Consider the following 17,758-nt stretch of genomic DNA (forward strand, 5'->3'; position numbering starts at 1 on the left):
CCAAAGCTGGTACAGTTCCACTAATGAGAGTTAGGTAGGGGTTAGAGTGGGAAAAGGAATGGCCGTTTAATAAAAACTGAATCCCTAAAAGAAATGATCGTCAAATTTTCTCTAAAAGGATACCTAATTACCTGGGGAGAAGAAAGAGAATTTCTACTAATTCGTCCCCACTTCTTTTCTTAATATGTGACTCTTTTTTACCTTTCTAAGCTTTTGGAGAAAGTAGAGAACAATTTGGACATACACTTGGGTATTTGTCTCTTGGGATCAGATGTCCCTTGGCTCTTACTTGGGACCTCTGTCCTTAGAGGGCTCCGATCTCAGCCAAAGTTCTATGCACTGGTATATAGTCAACAATTGTGAGAGTTACATTAGTAGCTTGTTACTATGTTAGCACTGGAAAGGGGAGAAAATGGAATCTTTTCTAATAGGAGCTTTTCTACTACCTGGGTATGTAACCTGGGTTAAGGCTCTTAACCACTCTGAGCCTTATTTTCCTCACCTGTAAGGTACTCAGGTTGAACTTGAAATCCCTACTGTCTCCCCGCCCCCGCCTGTAATTCCCCGTGGCCCAGACCTTCAGTTCTGCTGTAGATTAGTGGCCATTCAATGTAACAAGAGCAAAGCCTTGTGAAGAAATTGAGTCCTTGGGGTATCTGATCAAAGGAACTCCTGGGTGAATGAGCTTGTACCAGGGATAGTAATAAAATCAACAGCTGTTATCGATGGGCCCGCTAGGGTGAAGGGTTGTGGAAGAAGTGTCTTAAAGAGAAAAGGAGGAGCAATTTCTCTCTCCCCTTCTTGCTGGTAAACAACGTACAACTGAATGCTTTGGCGAGTCGGCAGAATTACTCAACTTTTCAAGTCTGTCTTCCTCATGTTCAGGCCCAAAACGTGATGGTAGCTTTAAGGGGGCAACCTTAATTTTTCCCACTCATTACATGGAAACAATAATATGAGCAGTATTATAGCAAGCAGTTCATATCATTTTATGGCAAAAGTTACTGATAGTGTCACTGGAGGAATATTTGCACTTCATTTTCTTTTCTATATTAAGTACCTTGAACTAGTCAAAGATGAAGGCCAAATGAATTGTCAATGTCAGTCTCTTCTATCTCTTTTTTCATTTAGTGAGATTTAAAAATCATACGGTTAACATTTATGGAGGGCTTCCTGTGTGTAGGATGACAGTAAAATGAATGCTCTAAACTTAGTCACTTCTTTTTTTGATAGAAATTTATTTATTAATTTATTTATTGGCTGGGTGCTGGGTATTTCTTTATAATTTTTATTTTTTATTGGAGTATAATTAAATAACAATGTTGTGTTAGTTTCAGGTATACAGCAAAGTGATTCAGTTATACATATACATGTACCTATTCTTTTTCAAATTCTTTTCCCATTTAGGTTGTTACAGAATATTGAGCAGAGTTCCCTGCACTTTTGAAAGTGTAAGGAGTGAGTACTGTAAATTTTTAAGCTAGGAAAACTGGCCCAAGCCGGAATGCCCTTGGCCCACTGAGTCATTTGGTCCCCCCAACTAGGACTGGATACTGTGCTAAATTGGTTTAACTCATTTAATCCCCATAATGATTTTACAAGGTGCTATTATTGTTCCTCCCATTCAGCAGCTGAAGAAACTGAGACTTAGGTGGGTGATGTGACTCTTAAGTCCAAAGCCTTATCCCTCATAGTTGGAATCTGAAGCCCAGGCATGACTCCAGAGTAGGTCATTACCACCTGGCCCAGAGGCTTTCCACAGTCACCTGACTTCTGCCAGGCATGACAAACACACACACTCCTAATTCATTCGCATTTGCTGGGGGAAGCAGATTTTTATCAAATGTATTCATTTCTGAAAAGGAACCTCAGAAGTGTGTCAGAGAGTTCTAAATCCAAAAAAAGCATAATCACCTCTTTAAGCCTCTTTATATGGACACCAGATGCTGAATATCTCACTTTAAAAAAAAAATGCTGGTCCTTGGAAAATATGGACAAAAAGGTTCATGGAAGCAAATAAGAGAAGTTTCAAACAGTGTTGTTGTTCAAATACATCAGGAAAAAAATACTTTTGCGCTTTTTTGATGTGTCATGGATAGATCCATTGTTTAGCTTCAAATATACATTGAATGGAGTGATTAAGATGGATAATTTGATCATTTTACTAGTATCAAAGCAAGTATTGCTTACTCTGAAATCTGTCATATTTGTTCCACTTCTGCTCCTGTTCTCTCTCCATCCCTCCCCCACCTTCCTCTCAGAGTTAAGCTACCCTTTATTTTGGACAACAGGATCACACACATGATTGAGTCAACAATTTATGGCTTTTAAAAATAGGGATTTCGTCCTCTCTTAGGTTTATTGTTTATCATAATCATCTTTCAAGTGAAAAGGCTAATTTACTCTTTCTATAGGAATATTTTAAGCTTGATTATCATAATATTACAGCTGCCTGAAAAGGTCTAAAACGGGACATTGACCTTGAATGTTTTCTGCATTTAGCTCATGGTGCTTAACATTCAGGAAAGAATATAACTGCAACTCATTTATTAACGTGTAATCTCAAAATGTTAACTATTGCTCTGGAAATACATGCCATGCAGATTATAGGAAGCTTGTAGGATACGAAAAAATGCAGTTGGTATTTTATCAGGGTAAGTATGTTGGAAATACAACGTAACTAGAGTCAGTTTTCCCGTTGGAGCTACTGTAGTTTATACTTTAATTTTTACTGACATTTTACCATGTATATGATTAGCTTGACAAAATGAAAATGAAGTAATCCTGAATTAATTAAACAGAAACCGAATTGCCTCTTTAGTTTCTCTGTCTTCCTTTGATTCCCCCCACCACCACCACCACACTTTCACAAACACACTGGGAAAAGAGTTTGGTGTATTATGGAGGTGAGGTAATCGCTCCCCAGAGAATGGGCTTTTTTTACATAGACTCAGTAATTTGGGAATGGGATGGATTTATAGGACAAGATGTTTGTCAAAAGGAAAGGTTTTTATTAGTGTTTCTGTGGAAGTGATCACTTTCAGTAGAAATGATTGCTTCTTGCCAATCGAGACAATAATTTAAATATCAAAGTCTGTGCCCTAGAAATGAAAGGCAACAGAAAATGAGGTTTGATGAATTGATAGAGGTTTGGTGGTGATATAAAGTAGTCATACTGACTTCGAAAGATGTCTTTATGTTCCCAGTGGGAAGGTATCTTCTGAAGCAGGTTTATAGCATAAAGAGAAAAATCCCAAAGCACAGATGAGGAAACTAGCGACACAGAGGCACACAGCTCGTGAAGGGGCAGAGGGAACCTGCGGTCCAGGCCTCTGCTTGTCCTTCAGGGTTCTTTTTCCAGGGATGTTCCTTGCGGGTTTTCTTTTGGAGTTAAAGATAGTAGTTTGTAAAAGTCTTGGTTTGCTTTTTGTAGTATAGTCTATTATACTACACACGATATATCACAGGCAGCAGGGAAGATGGTTCCAAAAGTTAAATAGCTTTTCAAAGGTTTTATGGTCTTGAAAAGATAACGCAAAAGTAGATTACAAGGCAGTTTGAAAATCTAGATTGGTGATGCCTTGTTTAGTTTGCAATATTTAACAAATGGCAAATGTGCAATATAAAATCAAGATTTGCTGCAGAAATAGTGTGGCAGCTATAAACATTTTCATACAGATGAGTCCTGTTAATTTTCAGAGAAGGAAGATGGGGACTAAAAATAGCTATTAGCATGCAGTGATAGCAGGACTAAGCATTCTCATCACCTTCTAGCAGCATAAGAATTCACTGTTAGAATGTTTTAGGAAATGATTCCAGACTCAAATACAGTAAAATGTCTGGTATGGACAACAGGAATTTACCTTTTGTTTGCGCTTGAGTTTTGTTTGTTGCCATTTCATTCTTTCAAATGGAAATGAAGGATATTTTCTGCTTGGTGTCTGTGCTTTCATTGGGGCCTGAGAATGAAGTTGTTTGGATATTAAGCTGCATTGTTTAAAGAAGAAGAGATTGAAACTATGCGTGTGGACCCTGGGTCTGATGCCTAATAGACTGATATTAACTAATTTGTTAATATTCTTTGTGAAACACTCATAGGAACCCTTTTGTCTGGTTCCATTTATCCTGCTTTGGGTAGACTCCTTGTGGTACGATTGTGAAGTGTATAGACTGGTGAGCAAAAGTGTTTATTCTAGGCTGTTTATCTGTTCACTTGTTTCGCTTTTTTAAAAAATTTTCCCCAAATCCTTTGTAGTTGAGATTCTTAAAGGCTTATGCTCAATATTGCACATGGTGTGTTTATTTCCTGTGATTATCCACTCTTTCCTCCTTCAAGGTGAAAAAGCTCTGTGACTAGGGAAGATTCTTGAGATGACTATGCTGTGTGTTTATAAAATATTCTGGAAGCTGTCTCACAAGTTTAGTGCAGTCGATATTAGTTTAAATTGGTTAAACTGGATTCAAGACAGTAGGTGTAATCTTAGGTCCTTGACTTGTGGAGGTGACACATTGATCCTGAGGGAAAATAAACCAGCTCTACAAACCTAGTGCACCTCTGGTCATTCAGAAAGCTAGTTCAATGGACACTGCACCTTGCATAGATGAAATACGGTTAGCGAAAGATCTGTGGGGACCACACCGTGTATGTTTGTACATGGATCTCTGTGAGCACAGAAAAAAGACTTACACATGAATATGAGTCTAAATATGTTTAAAAGTAGATACCAACACAGTCAAATGGTTCATAATGGGTCAAATAAGTACCCTACGAGAAGTAAGAAAATTCTGGGAAATAAAAGGTAACTCTCATGAAACGTGGTGACTTAACGTCCATCTGTAAATAACTGACTACAAATCTTGTCTTTAAAAGGCCATTTCAGAGGCGTAATAAGCAGGTTCTGTCACAGGATGATAATGCAAAGAAACTGAATAGAGTACAGTATTCTGTACAGGTACAAGATCTGAATGTGCTGAGTACATTAAGATCCATTGATTACATTAAATAATTTTTATTTTTTTAATGTCCCGGGACAAAATAAGAATGAAACTTTTATTTGCTGTATCTTTTTAAAAAAATGTACGCAACTGGATTTATTAATTACCCTGAGAATTTTAGTTTATTCACAAATCAAGGTAGGAATCTTTGAACCAAAGATGTTTCTCTGTCTTTGAGAAGCAATATTTCCCTACTTCTTTTATTGTATTTTAGAAAAATCATGTTTCTTTTTCAAATGCCTTTTTATTTTTTTTAAATTATAAAATGATTACATGTCTCATTTTCAATTGAATAGACAAATCTCTTTTTTCCTTCCGAGGTGTCTGCAGAATGCTTGGATTTTCTACATCTCAAAGCTCTTTTAATTCACTGCTCACAACCAAATTTACATCTTAATTGCTGAGTTCACATTTAACAATATAGACAGCATAATGCTACTGGTAATTAAGCTTTTACTACCTGCTTTTGTATAGTATTCTTAGGCACAGTTTTTGCTATGTGAGTTCTCCACTAGAAACTTGTATGCATTTAGACCACAAATAAAAGGCATCAGGCCCATATCTTAGATATGGCTAAATACATGGCAGGGAAATTGCTTTCTTCTGTTGGGGGGACCAAATCATATCTGGCATTTTTATATTCTGAATGTTAATGCGGCTGTTCTAGTTTAGTGTTTTGTTTTTTAAAGGCCTAGAACATTTGAGAGGCTGAAAGACGGAGCTGAGTTCTGATCTAGTAAATTTAACACAGACTGGATATCTCAACTAATTTATTTTGATCTCAAAGATTATACTGTTTATACCATGTAGGACTAATATGCAGTAGAGCTGAATTATATCAAAATTTCGGGTCATAAGGTAGCAGTTATCTCTTTGCCATAAATAGCTGGTAGCTATTCCATTGTACATTTGCTAGTATAAAAAATCCTGTATTTAAAAATAGGACTTAAGAAAATTCTTTGTTATATGGAAAGTAAAAACAGGCTTATACACTGTTGGAGAAAAAAGACCCTTCTCTTATATTCTCTTTTCTTTAAAAAGCACTTCTGTTTGAAACTAGTCCTTATAATGACCAGACTGTGTGATGATTTACAAAATGTTTCTGGGTTGATTTTTTAAAGCATTCAGCGTGTGTTATATGTTATAATTATATAAACTGCATTTTATTTGAAAGATGACGTTTGGGGTAAAAATCATATATACTTGTATATATGATTTGGAAGCTTGGAAGCTTACATTGAAATAAGTATATGATTAAGAACACTTTTAGTGCACCAGTTAGTAATGTTCTCCCTACAAAAAAAAAAGAAAAAAAAGAAAAAAGCAGTGTTTATTTTGTCAAAATGCATTGAGACGGTTTCAATGTACTACTTCCCCTACGGCCCTCAGGGTCCCACCCCTGAAACTGGAGCAGCAAATTTGTTCTGCAGTTGTTTATCTTTGTTTTGAAAAGCTATGCATTGTATATCTATAGGTAGAGAGACAGAAGCAGGTAAAGAAATGTTTACACATAGAATTTACATAGGCATTCTCGCAAACTGCATTGAGGCACGCTTTCCTCTTCTGTAGTTGTATAAAACTGCATTCCACCTCAAAGATGACGATCCCACTTCACATGCCCGAACAATTTAGAAAGCATGTCTTGGATTTTTTTTTTTTTTTTTTTTTAATGCCCAGTAGAGATCAGGGAAACAGGCAACGACATGATGACGGATCAATGAGAAAGTACAGCACTAAATAAGAAGGAGCCCCCTCCCGTGGAATAAAACACAGACTACGGCAGGACAAACTTCATTCTCTACCTTCCGCAGAATCCTTTCCCAAATTAACTGAGAGTCTGCGTGAGTTCTGTGCAAGGCAAAAGAGATCTTAGGTGAGAAACCCAAGACACATCCCTCCAGTGCTTAGAGGGTTAAATTAGTTAGGTTTCTTTTCTCGCTTCCTGGGGCGGGGGTGGGGGGGAGGGAGGGAGGGAGTAAAAAAGATAAGAAAAAAAAGAAAAAGAAAAAGAAAGAAAGAAAGAAAAGGCAGAGCCCAGTATCTACGGGCAGCGTTTCGGTCTCCGGTCCTCGCTCTCTTTTTCTCTCCCGTTCCGTCGCCAGCCCCTTCGCGTCTCTGCACCCTCCGTACCTGCCTGCTTCCGCGGCGCCTCGCAGCCTCCAGTCGCCTCCGTCCTGATTGGGCGGAGACCCCCCAATCGGCTGCGCGCCTGGGCCGGTGGGACTGCATATGTTAAGCTCTACTTCATATTAATAAGCTCCAATCGGGGCTTTAAGTCCTTGATTAGGAGAGTGTGAGAGCTCTGGTCCCAACTGGCTGTGCCTATAGGCTTGTCACCAGGAGAACATTTGTGTTAATTGCGCTCTGCTCTGTCAAGGAAACTTTGATTTATAGCGGGGGTGCGCAAATAATGGTTGCCGGTCGCACATGGATTCGGTAGAACTTTGCCTTCCTGAATCTTTTTCCCTGCACTACGAGGAAGAGTAGGTACCTTTTTCTTTCCTTTTTAAAACTCGTCCTGGGGGTGAGAGTGTGGGGTGAACGGAATGGATCTTGGCGCACGGATTCAGGTAATACCCTGGGTATGTCGTGCGCACGAGCGCTTGTTTGTGTCTGTCTTGTGCCTTTTGTGTTGAGGGTGATCTCCTAATTCAGTAAGTCGAGAATTGTTCTCTGACTACAGTGTTACCTTTGAGGCAAAGCTCAGTGACTGTCAGTAAAACAGCTGGGTGACAGTCACTTCTTATTCAGGTGCTAAGAATAGGCACTTGGCACAAATGCTTAGTGAACTGTTAAAATGCATCTTTTACTAGGACCCATTTTCCCAAGGAAAAATGTTTTAAAATACAGGATTCAAAATGATTTATACTATTGAGTGCCTCTTATGTATTTGCAGTTTGACAGATATTTTCAGCTCCCTGTCATTTCTTACCGCGCAGAGTTAGAGGCAAAATTGCACATTTACTAATTCTCCTTCAGAGAACAATTTAAAAACTAGCCCTGTGCAATCCGGGGCTAGAATAATGTTATTTGCATGGTTAGCATTAAGTCAGCACTTAACTGACAAATCAGTCCATTAAGTAACATGAGATTTTAACACATTATAAATATTTAAGGGGAGGAAAAAAAAACTAAAGAAGAAACAGTAGTGACTTTCTAAATTTCCCCTTGAATAGACAATGCTGAGATTGTGGATTTGTTTCATGTATCGTGTCCAGAAAATGCAGAAAAGTACTTTTGTCCTTAGATGCAGTTTAATTGGTATTTATTAATATCTTTATGCACATGGAAATATACATATTTGGATCGCCCAAGGTAGGGGTTAAAAGGAGTAAATTAAGGCATTCTTGTGTAAATGAGTGGGTCATAAACTTAATTTCAACCCACCGTTGAAATATTAGTTTATCACAGGAGCTGTCACTGGTTCCTGTTTCTGTTGAGTCAGTTGTATGGCTTTGCTTTCCCATTACAGTAATACCAACTGTTATAATTCTGAAAAGAGTGCTCTTGGCAAACGTTTCTCTCTGTAGATTGTGAAGAAAATATAAAACTCTCCAGAGGAGAAGGTCGTGCATTATAGATAGATGTCCACTAGCGGTCCTTAGTGACTGCATATTGCCTTGGTTTGTAATTAAGCAAGAGATGAAAAGTGACTCGCAGTCTCAGTGGCTCCTCGTGTGTGTGAGTGTGTGTGCGCGTGTGTGTATGCATGCTTGCACACATACACACTCACACAAGGGATATTAGCCGAGGGATGGATTTAGGAAGAACTGAAAGGTTGGAAGACAGTGCTTGCGTCAGTAGTAAACACTCCAAGGAAGAAACAACCTTAAATTGTGTGAAAATATAAATGAAAAATAAACAAAGGTAGGACTGCCCACTCAAGTGAAGTTTGAAGGTGAGCGCGCCGGGGGCTGTCCCACTGGAGAATTTCATATGTCTTCATGTCAGGAAGAATGCATTATCCAAGCTCACCCAATTCTGAACTTTCTCTCATAAATAAATAAACAAAACAAACTTTAACCCCCCACCCCCACCCCCAGGCTTCTTTGTAGTTTCCTTGAATTTAACTTCTTATAGCTAATTTGAATAATTAGTTTAGATAAGCCTCTTAAAGCAGACACATTTAAATGAAATCAGGACACATGTCCTTTTGGCTTTGGCGCAAGATTCAAACTAGCTTTCTTTTTGGCTCAATTAAAAGTCATCTTTAAAAAATACAGATTTATTGTTTGCATGCAGTTCTGATGGTTACGTGGTTCACCGGACAGACAGAAAGATCTAATGCTTAGTAACGCATCTGCCTCTCTGTCTCAATTAATAAACCACAGAATTTATACATGCTATTAATATTCATAGTAAAGTGTGCTGGGTTAAACCCCATCACGTGTGAGTATACATGGAAATGAAACCAGAGTTATGCAGTTTCAGAGGAGAATATTGGACAATTTCTGCTTTGGAAGCTGTTAAAAAGATTCATGTAATTTATTGGCCACCATTAGGAGAGCCTAAAATGTTAACCTATAACTATGTATTTTTTATTTTAGGAAATGTGCCAGCACATTAAAGCGCATAATACTTGAAAGCTTGTTTCACATTTAATAGCAGTAATAACTGATAGCATAAATAGATGAAAATAATATATCTGCTCATTTTGACATATGTGTCAGTCTAATCATTCTAAATGAGTGTGCTCATCACATGATTCCCTTTCAACCTCTGATTAAAATGTAACATTGACTACAGGATTATAGAGCGGACTTAATTTTACTGACTGTTTTAACAGTTGTCACAGCTGCTGGAAGAAGGAAAGGCAATTGAAACACTCCAAAACAGGCAAGGCGAGGAGGGAACAGTTCAGTAAATTTCAGCCTGATCATGGGAAGACAGACATCCAAAATTAAACAGATTTGTGTTTTAAGATTCCTGCTTGGAGCTATGCAAGTTTTATTTTGTAAGGTTTCCTCTTTCTTTTTCAGGGTTTTGCTTCTTTTCTCTGCCTCATCTCTCCCTGTTAAAAGCTAAAAGTAAATTGAAATACAACTATCCAAAAGTAATACTATAATGTCAAAAAATACATGGGATAAAAATAGGCAGGAAGGAAAAATGTATGCAATGACAGCAACAACAAAAAGCCTAAACCAGTGGATGCAATTTTTTTAAAAAGATGGGAGCTTGCCTAAGTCACTTTAGATGTGATTTTATTTGAGAACTATGGACAGAGTCTTTAAGTTTATTTTTCTAAGAAGGAATCCTTAAACTCCAGACTTGGAGCTCATATTACTTTTCCTTCCTGTTTCTTCTCTGTAAATCTGTTGAAAACACCTGCAGCCTTAAAGGTAGGGGTTTTCGGATGATTTCTTTGTGAATTGCTGGAAGTGACAACCAGCTGCACTTAGGGGTGAGTGTTCCTAAGCTGTAGAGTCTCGTAACCTTGCCCATCACATCACTAAAGTGAACAGATTAATTCTATTTCTCTAAAAATTAAATAACTACTGTACATATCCCAAACTATATATAGTCGAAATAGCCAGACAGTGTGGATTATGTAACATATGATTTTTCTCCTTGGAGTAAGCAAAAAGTGTTCTGAGTTAATGGAATCAATGTTGGATGGGAGTGGTGAGTAAGTGCTGGGCACCCCATGCTTCACTAGCCCTTTGTGTCAGTGTATTTATGTATTACCCTGTACAGATTGGGTGGTAAGTTTAGAAAGCCTCCGTTTACAGAAAGGGCTGGAAAACAGCTTCCCATTTCCTGGTCAGAGGCAAGGGTGATGGTATTGGCTGGTTCTTATAGCGATGGGTTTCTCATCTTCATGTGTTTATGGCACTGCTGCTTTATTTACTGAGCCTAGTGTGTTGCAGCGGTAATTAACCCATGTTATTAGCAAAGCCCTTGTGAATATCCATTAATTCTCTTGCATGGATGATCATTTTTCCAGTGTTTTCCCCCCAATACGGTATCATTGTTCTTTTTTCTTTTTTTTAAATTCTAAATTGATGGCCTTTGATATATTTATTTGATTTAATCTGACCTGGGATGTATATTGGCCATCTTATAAAGAATGGTATTGTAATTCAGCTTTAAGAAATGCTAACAGAAGCCAGAGAAAAGATTTTTTGCTGTTCTTTTCAAAGCAAAGAAGAAAATAAAGGTTTAAAAAGAAAATAATGCAGGAAATTAGTTTTAACTTTAAATTTTCCAGATCTTAGAATTTACGTTATTTTGTGCCTTTGAAGTCTTTTAATCAGATTTCTACTGAGTTAAGAATACTTTAGGCATTTTTGTAAAATATCGAGCCAGCAGAAAAATACTTGTGCTTCTTGTGCTGAAAAAAGATAAGGACCATCTCATTAGCTGGGGCCATACTTTTGCAATTAATTTTAGGTCCGTGGTGCTATTCATCAAAGGGGGCAGGTAACTTCTCTATGAGTCTGTTTAACAATATTTTCACAATACCTCACTCTTGCAAGAACTGCAGACAAAGAAGAGGACGTTCTTTGGGAAGGTAGGCATAATGCCGAACCTCAAGTCTGTATCACTTGTGAAAAATTCCTCAACATTTGTTTTAGCCTAGTGACTAAACAAAGTATTTCTTTGTTTGACTTCTAAAGTGCTCTTCAGCACTCAATGTTTTGCTTATATTATTTCATAAAATAAATTAAAATCTGTGCTTATGGTCGATACTTTGTCATACAAGTGGCAATTCATAGCCGTGATTTCTATGACACCAATTAATATCAAATAAACTTTTGAGAATCACCTATCAAGCATTTTGAAATAAGAGGACGGCATCTCACTAAAACTTTAAAGTCATTGCAGCAGATAAGCTATGCTCTGAATTTTGCTTCATAGCAAATTCATGGAAGAAAGAAACAATACAGTGTTGATCTGGCATAAGTGCATATGAGCTCCGGCCCTAGTCAGCTCTCTGGAGAAAATCTTTGATTACCCTGGCCCAGTTTGTTCAGTTTTTATCTCTTTTACATCCACTGGCCTTGTATTAAATTGTCATTGTCCTAAAGCACATGAGGTAGAAGTGAATTGCTGTTTGCTACATTCTCTGACAGTGAAATATTTAGGTTCTTTTTCTCCAATCATACTTATGTGTGTATTTGATAGTCCAGGGATGACATCCAGCATCTCTGCTGCTTGACATTTTTTCTTACTGCATTTTGTATGTTTTGCTGTTGATGATTGTTTTCATAGCCATGTGTATATGGATGTCCACGGTCTATACCATTATAGATAAAGATACACATACGCTACTTTAAGATCCAAAGCAGTCAATAGAATATACCACACACACGTGTGTGCCTTTGTGTGCATGTATAGTATGCATGTGAAATACATATATATACACGGGAAGAGGTATGTATGTAGAATATAGGTATGCTGCTGAGAGTGTTCATGTAGATTTATATAATAAAGTGGATCTCAAGTAGTTTTCTAATCAGTAAGTGTCCAGTTAAATTTGCCAGGCATAATTTTAACCTGGAATTAGTGTTTCAGGTATTTACCAAGTCTGATTTTAAATTAAATTGGTTTAACTACTATGTAACAGACAGGTAACAGGTAACCTAATACATTAATTTGTTTCTGATTTTATAAATTGTTAATTATTATCATTTAAAAATTCAATATCTAGAAATCATAAATAATTTGTAAAATAGGAAATAAGCCACTAGTACTAAATACGTAATTTAATGGTTTGGGCCCATATCCAAGAAACAGTTTTGAATAAGCTCTTGGCTACACTGTTTTCTTATACAGTTGGGCCTGACAAATATATCTAAATGTAAACATGATACTTTTAAATAAATGCAAAATATAAATTTCACTTATCCTCACTACATAAATGTCATTTTCTTTTTTTTTTGCTAAAAGCACATAAAGAAAATTAATAAGTCTTATATCCATATAAAGTACATCATAGATTTCTGAATTTCTGAATTTTATTCTAAGAGGTAAGTTTGAAGGTCTGTGATTTTGATTAGTAAATCTGAATGAGTGTTGAGAGGAACCACTTATCCAAATGCTCTTTCTATTCAAATTCTTGTTCTAATTCATATTTTGTTTAAATTCCTAGATTCATTTCCTGCCCTTATTTGTTTGTATAGTACTTTAACAAATTTAATGTTTCTCGTTTTTAAAAAAATCCTGCTGTTTCTTTATGCCAATCCGTCTGCTGAAAGTTAGCTCCTTTATTATCTGAGGGTGTCAAGTGACAGCCTTCTGCCTTTTGAAGGATTTACCTGGCATCTTATTCTTGTTTCAAGTTCATTTTAGACTTCTACTTTCGAAGTCTGGGAAACCTAGCTAATAAGAATAATTTCCGTTCAATTATAACAAACACATCCTTCCTCTCTATGTTTTTCTTTACAGAAGTGCCAGATGTTTCTTCTCCTCTGATTTGGACACTATTTCTCAGTATTTTCCAAATGTATTTTCTAATCAATTATACAAAGCCATCAGATTGAGAAGGTTTAGATTGTGTGTGTGCTGTGTATGTGTACTATTGCATCCCCCCCTTTTAATTTTTTTAAAAAATGTTTAAACGTTTGGAGGGAACTTGCTTTTTATGTTTTGATTTTTCAAATATTTTGCCATTTTAATTGATGGCAATACACGTATATTTGGAAGATAACTCACTAAGGCAAAGCAATAAAAGAAAAAGTACAGTTTTAAATAAATTGGCTTCTCACTGGCCAATTAAAGTCCATTTCAATATACTGGCATAGATCTATGTGTGCATTTGAATATAAATACATAGCACGCAACACTAGCCATTAGAAATGCAGCCTCTGGCTATATGGAATTCTTTCACACAATATCATAAATAAAAACACTGGCTTTGGGCATTTAAAATCTATTAAAAGAGTTGTTTAAAGTGTTAAACTCACGGAGAGCCTACCTAAGATCAGATTGCATTGTAAAAAAACGAACTCGGAAGCAAATTTATATTTTGATGATCGAAGGCAGTCTCTGTCACATACATTCCTCTGGCCTTCTCATCTTGCTTTGAGTGAAACAAAATTGCACATATACTTTTCATCATTTTGATTGGAAGTACACATTATGTATGATATGCTCTCGCAGCACTTACCTAGCCAAAGAAAACAAATTAATATTAGCCACACTAAGGGCTGTCAGGCATATCACAGACATATCAATTTAACTTTGCTTCCTCATACACCTCCGCAAACAGTTGCTTAAGATGGTACTAAATAAAAGGGAAGCTACCAATAAATTCTCATATTGTATTAGAGATTGATGGCTAGTAGAAGTGCAGTGAAAACCAGCGTGTTTGTTTACTTCTCTTTAAAACTCTAGCTGTGGGAATACAGAAAGCGTAGACAGTAATGAGTTTTGTTTTTAAAAAAGAGTATAACTGAAGCTTGTTCAAATCTTTTTACTGCCTTGGAAGTAATGGGATTATAATGGGATTTACTTTTTTAAAAAGTCTGAAGTGGTGAGTCTTGGTTGCTCTTATGTGTGATGTATGTAAAGACTTTGAACAAGTGGAGAGTCAGAAGCAGCAGCCTTGCCAGTCCACTTTAAACAAGGGACATTTCTTTTTTGTTGCACTTTGCATACATTTTCTGAGAAAGAAAAAAAAAATCTTGTTCTTTCTTTTTATCTGGCTGATTCAATAGGCAAAAAAAAAAAAAATGAAATTTAAAAAAGTAAATCAAGAACTTAGGCACAGAAAATAGGCAGAAGCATACTGAATTCTTTTTTTCTCCTCCATGATCAGCATGATATCTTTGTATGTGATAATTCCTTTTTCATCTGCTCTAGGAAGATTTTACTCATTTAAGATGCTTTTGAGAATTTAAACAAAGGACTTGTTAAATAAATACATTTACTTTCTTTTTAATACAATATGAGTAAAAATGTTTGAAAAGGTGTCCTTTTCAAGGCAGTTAAAATGTTGTTACAGTTCATACTTATAAGAATTTCTTTTGCTTTGAAAAGAATATCTAAAATGATGTTCAGAGTGAGCAAAACTAGTGAGTCATATAAAAGATTATAGAGACTAAGGTACCTAAGAGAAAATTTCAAATGTGAGGTTGTTCAATCAATGGCCCTTTGCCCTCCATAATTCCAAATTATTGTAGTACTTTCACTTCTCCACAAATGTAAGATGGCCATGTTAAATTGTATTCATTTTTTCCATAAATGAAAGAATACTCTAACAATGCTTTCTTCACAGCCATTAATCTATTAAAACAGATCAGATATTTTGAGGAAGAATATCATGCCTGTAACCAACTATTCATGGCCAAAGAAAGGGAAAGATATATAGGAGAAAGTGATTGTATACAGTTGGTTCTGGGTCCTATGAAATGACAGAAGCATCCCTTTTATCTACAGACTTAAATGAGACCTGCCTCATCAGTCATGGGATCATAGTGTCACAGATGGAAAGGCAACCATCAGCTGAATTGTACTGAACTACACACTTGGCTAATTCATCTTATTGCCCTCCTCATCTAAGGAAAGGCTCATTCTGTTCCTGGAGTCTAGACAGAATCAGGGGTTGGGCTCAGGTGGGAGCATGTGGCTGCCTCTTTCTGTTCTCTCTTAGCCATTCAGCAAAGGGAGGTGAGGAACAAATGGGCAATTTATGCACAGAAGCCCAAGCAGAGATTCTTTCCTAGGGTCAGGAATTTATTATTCAGTTGTTGAAGTAAAGTTCATATTTCTCTTATGTTCTAGAAATATCACTGTTGTCTTTCATGCTCCAAAGAGCTACCCAGAAATGATTAGGGACGTCTCTCAATTTGTATGAACCGTGAACTAGGGTAAGCGTTTTGTACCAGACAGAAATGGAGAGCAGATCATCCACTTATGTTAGTCTGGAGGATGATTCTTTTTTCATACCTTTATATGGAACTGTTCAGTTGGTTAAGTCTGAAGAATGAGAAAAATGATGAGGTTAAACACTCAAATTGTATTTTTGTATTTTTTAATTTCCTTATAGTGAACAAAACTTTAATGTCTAAAGCATTTATGAGGGTTTTAATGATTGGAAAATCTATCCTGAGAATGTGGTCACCATATGTTACAGCCTTGCTTTCTGTCATGTCTTCAGTGTATGGGGTAAGTTCGGTGATACTGTCTGTTGTCTTACTTTGCTTATGTTATAGAACCTCTCTGCCCCACATTGAAATAACCTGAAATATGGGGAAGTGCCCGTTCAGTTCTTAAAAACTTTCCTGAACCCCCTCCATCCCAGCAGCGTTTTCTTTTAAAATTGCTGTTTTTCTATTCATCTGTTTTGCTAAAGGATCGTTTACTTTAGTGAAAGGTAAGTGCATGATATTCATGCCGATTTGCATACACAGTACACTTTATTCCCCCAACCCACCCCAATTCCAAAGAGATTGCCTTGAACTTTTCATATTTGTTTTTCTTTCGTCTCTGTTTGTCGTGCATTCTAGTTGAGTGCTTTTATAGTGTTTTCTTGATTGTTGTCAGTTTGGGGTACTGCTACTGACATTTTTGTTAAGTTAATGTCACAGCAGAAAAACCTATAGCAAACTGGAATCTGGCGACAGCGCGCGGAAGATACAACTTCTGTTTGATTGTGTGTAAATACAGTTAGTTAGTTGGGGCTTTATCAGATAGCTTGGCAGAAAGAGAGAGGAGCCGTAGAAACTGTTTTCAGTAACTGTGCTGTTCATACACCTGATAAGATGGAGAGAGCTTTTCGAAATGCTGATAGGCTTTGAATAAGAAAAGGATAATCACTTCTACTGGCACCAGCTTATCGGGAATGAAGTAAAACACCAACACTTTTACATTAGCGAAAGTAAATGTTTTAGACACTCTGTGCCTTTTTTCCTTCAAGTTAAATAGTAGGGGTGCTTTTGAGCGTGCTATAATGAATAGAAGGATTTATTACCTGGACGAAATTACAGGTGAATCTGTTGATAAAGGAACCCTCAGCATCAGCAGCAGCTTCTCCGATAAGCAGGTGCATCTATGTGTACGTTCTCTGGAGAAATTATTTCTTTTTCCCCTCCAATTCCATTAACCATCATTTCTGATGTTCGAAGATGCAGTTATGTCCTGTGCCAGTTGAGTCTCCTTGTTTACCAGCAGGTGGGTGACAGGCATTTGAAACTTAGCTTATCAGGCTTGGAAAATGCTGGTGTGACCTACTATGTAAGTTGGGGCATCTTTACGTTTCTATCACTTGTGCTGAAGCAGCCAACTCCTATACAAGAAATCTTACTTTTTTTCCCCAGGAATGGAATGAGATTCATTATAAATTTAGGATAGGTTAATGAGAAGATAAATGCATTTGGCCAAGTAGTTGTCCATTTTAAAGCACTCCCCTTAAAAAAGAGACGGATTGGTTTTGCACTTCAGTATAAACCATGAACTTTCCCTGGCTTTCTCCTTTTCTCTTCTTTGTAATTTGATGCCTACAAATAATTTGGCGTATTCAGATTTGATAAATGGTAGTGCAAGAGCAGATTGATTGATTTTGGATTACTATTGATTACTCTCCATGAGATCACTGTGACACACTCGAATCAATAGTATTCGATTAAGCAAGGCACCACCGTTCTATACATCCAGCAGCGGTGGGGAATCCAGGAACAGAATGTTCACAAGCTGATAAATTGACAAAGCGTTCAGCTTTAACTAGCCCTTTGTTCAGCACTAGTTCCTTAAAATATATTTCATTGGAAAGTTCGTTTTTGCAACTCTGGGCCTTTCTGTGCAAGAAAGGTCATCTGTTTAA

At 36.9% G+C, this 17,758-nt stretch overlaps 1 protein-coding gene across 4 annotated transcripts in view; it reads left to right on the plus strand.

Moving 5' to 3' along the window:
• ESRRG (estrogen related receptor gamma) overlaps window positions 1-17,758 on the plus strand; it is a 598,949-nt gene that overhangs the window by 376,874 nt on the left and 204,317 nt on the right. The window contains exon 1 of one of the 4 annotated variants that reach the window (XM_004271032.3): window positions 6,990-7,478. The exons of the other annotated variants lie outside the window; for them this stretch is intronic. Coding sequence (XP_004271080.1) covers window positions 7,423-7,478 — 56 coding nt within the window. The 5' untranslated portion in view covers window positions 6,990-7,422. Of the gene's footprint in view, window positions 1-6,989; window positions 7,479-17,758 lie in introns of those variants that run through there. 4 annotated transcript variants of the gene reach the window in all.

This window comes from Orcinus orca, chromosome 1 (genome assembly GCF_937001465.1).
Source record: "Orcinus orca chromosome 1, mOrcOrc1.1, whole genome shotgun sequence".
NCBI lineage: Eukaryota > Metazoa > Chordata > Mammalia > Artiodactyla > Delphinidae > Orcinus > Orcinus orca.